Here is a 3,018-nt window from a genome sequence, read left to right on the forward strand (position 1 = left end):
GGAAATCCGTGGAGGAGAAAGCCCTATATCAGGTTGGATTTCAATGAGGATGATAAGGTATTCTAGGAAGATGGGAAGTCTTTGAAGTTGGTTGAAGAAATGGAGGTTGCGAATTCTCAGAAGCTCAGGAATTCTTTGGTTATTAAGGTTTTTGGTAAGGAGGCTCCTTCTCATGTCGTTGCTTGGGAGGTTCGGAGGCAGTGGAAAATGTATGAAAATTTTCACTTTACTACATTGGGGAAGGGGTGGTTTTTGTGCTCCTTTGAATCAATTGAGTTGATGGAAGGTGTTTTATCAGGAGGGCCTTGGTTTGTCAATGGCTCTATTGTGGGGATGGAAAAGTGGTCTTTAGAGTTTTCAACTCTGTCTTTGAAAGGCTTAACCTCCCCTATTTGGATCAGAATGCCTCAGCTGCCCTTGCAGTGTTGGGTTTAAGTGAATGTGGCTCGAATTGCTTCTTCCATTGGTAAACCTTTGATGATGGATGGTAATATGTTTCAGTAGGGGAAAAGAGAATTTGCCAGAGTTTGTGTAAGAGTCAGGCTAGACTAGAGTCTTCCTCTAGGGGTTTGGGTTGAGAGCATCTCTGGGAAATTCTTTCAAAGATTTTAGTATGAGAAGATTTCGACTCTTTACTATGGATGTGGAATGGTGGGACACCTTAGATATGAGTGTAGATTAAAAGCTGCTTGGAATACAGGAATGGAAACGAATATTGGAGAATCTAAGGGAGCTAAGGAGGTAGAAAAGGTTCAGGAAGAGAATTCTGATCCCTCGTATGGTCCTTGGATCATGGTTAAGAAGAAATTAAATAGAAGGCCGGTTATCCAGAAGGAGAAACAGATTTCAATAAAAAAATAGTGGGTGAAAATGGATGGAACTCGTGATGATTTGGATGGAAAAACTATTACAGGTAATGGAAATTGTGAAAAGGTGAATGATATTGTTGCAGATTCTCACTTGGAAGAAGGTGACACACCTGGTGTAGAGGAAGAGATGGCTTCTGGAAGGGAGTATGCCGGGTTGATAAATTCTGCTATAGAGGTTGCTGTTTCGGTTGAGGCTCCTTCTAAGATCGAAGATATGGTTTCTAATGCTAATCTCCCTGTTGTTCAAGCTAGTTTGAATAAATTTGCTGTGTTGGAAGGGGTGGATGAGGATGGGATAGAGGGTGCTTGTATTAAAATCATTTCTGGAGGAGGTGGCAGTAAAGGAATTCCTCGTTTTTCATGGAGACCTGCTGATGCTGAGAAGGTCAAGGGATGTGAAGGGAGTTTGTTTGCTGGGAGGATAGAGGAAGAAGATGGTTCTAGTGAAGAAATAGTGAAACGAAAGCTTGCTAAAGAACATAGAGCTTTGGGGCCTACTAAAAATAGTTCAAGGCTAGGAGTGCGGATGGAGGTTCAAAGAAAAAAGGTGGGGGCTCTTCCCCCAGACCTTTTTATTGGAATCCATTATTTTCTGGAATTGTAGGGGGGCCAAAAAGAGGGAGGCCTTCCTCTATTTAAAGGAGATTATTAAAGTCCACAAAGTTTTCTTTGTTGGGTTGCTTGAAACTAAAATTTCTTCTATGGATAAGGGATTGTTTGTTAGGATGATGGGACTTGGTTGGGATTACTTCATTCTTCCCTCTGAAGGGCTTTTTGGTGGTATTATGGTACTTTGGAGATCGGATTTAGCATCCTTTTCTATTTTGAAAACTTTAGATTAATGTGTTATTGGTGATCTCAATGTTTTCAATATTGGTGTGTGGATGATTTCTACTGTTTATGCTAGTAAGGAGACTATGAAGAGAAGGTATCTTTGGGAGTTTTTTCAAGAGGCTTCCAATAGAGATATTCCTTTTATTGTTAAAGGGGATTTTAATTGCATTTTGGCTCAAGAGGACAAGAAGGGTGGTAGAAGGTTTAAAAACAATCAAGGCTCTTTGGATATGTTGAAGTTTATGAATGAGAATGACTATCATGAAGTCGAATTTGTTGGACCCAGGTACACTTGGTGTTATAACAAAAGTGGTGGAGAAAGGATTTTGGAGAGGCTTGATAGGTGTATTCTTAACTCCTTGGCCATCAACAAAATCCAAATTACCTTGGTTAGACATCTTGCTAGAGTTGCTTTGGACCATTGTCCGATTGTACTTAAGATGTTTGAATTGGTTTGTAAAGGTAGAAGTGGTATAAAGTTTGAAGATGCTTGGCTTTCCTTTAAGACTGCTGAGTATATTGTATCCAGTAGGTGGAAGAGACCATTCTTGGGGGATGACATGGAGGTTTTGAATAAAAAATGTAAAAGGACTTTGAAAGACTTATTTTATTGGAGCAAGGCTAGATTAAAGAATTTTTCTTTGGAGAAAGATAAATTAAAAGCTGAAATTCTTGTTTTGCAAGAAGAAGAATCAAGGCTTCGGTGGTTGAATGAGGATAAACTGTGCTTACTTAAAGCTAAAGTGAAAGAACTAAAAGTTGTGCTGAATTATCTAAATACTTGGTGGAGACAGAGAGCTAAAGCAAAGTGGATTAAGAATAGTGATGCAAATACCAAATTCTTCCATTCTTTTGCCAATTTTAGGAGGAATGTCAACTGGATTTCTCAAGTGAAGGATCCGAACGGGTAGATGACGGATGATCCAGGTATAATTGAGCAGGTGTTCACGAGGTTTTTCAGGTGAAATGGAAAGCCAAAATCTGTAGCTTTGCTGGGTGGCCAAAGCCGTGGGCTTCTTTGCTTGACAGTGATAAGATCTTGTTGAACAGGGAGCTGGATGAAGCTGAAATTAGTGAAGTTGTTTTAAATCTGAGGAGTAACAGAGCTCTGGGATTTGATGGAATCACCTATTCCTTTTTCAAAGCTTTTTGGAAAATCATTAAAGTGGATGTAGTGCGGGCTGTGCAGCAGTTTTTCCTTACTGGTTCTATGAATAGGGTATGGAAAGACATCTTAGTTGTGCTTATTCTTAAATCTTCTAATCCCAGTATTCCTTTGGCTTACCGCCCCATTAGTCTTTGTAATTCAATTTAT

At 39.6% G+C, this 3,018-nt stretch overlaps 1 protein-coding gene across 1 annotated transcript; it reads left to right on the forward strand.

Moving 5' to 3' along the window:
- Positions 1–1,753: 1,753 nt before the first annotated feature.
- LOC110109440 lies at positions 1,754–2,614 on the forward strand. Its single transcript, XM_020840508.1, has one exon. The coding sequence runs from the start codon at positions 1,754–1,756 to the stop codon at positions 2,612–2,614; it is 861 nt and encodes a 286-aa protein (XP_020696167.1).
- Positions 2,615–3,018: the final 404 nt, after the last annotated feature.

Source organism: Dendrobium catenatum, unplaced genomic scaffold, assembly GCF_001605985.2.
Source record: "Dendrobium catenatum unplaced genomic scaffold, ASM160598v2 fragScaff_scaffold_1299, whole genome shotgun sequence".
NCBI lineage: Eukaryota > Viridiplantae > Streptophyta > Magnoliopsida > Asparagales > Orchidaceae > Dendrobium > Dendrobium catenatum.

Excerpts from the sequence above, each read along its gene's own strand:
- LOC110109440 (XM_020840508.1), top strand. The coding sequence starts at position 1,754 with ATGATTTCTACTGTTTATGCTAGTAAGGAGACTATGAAGAGAAGGTAT.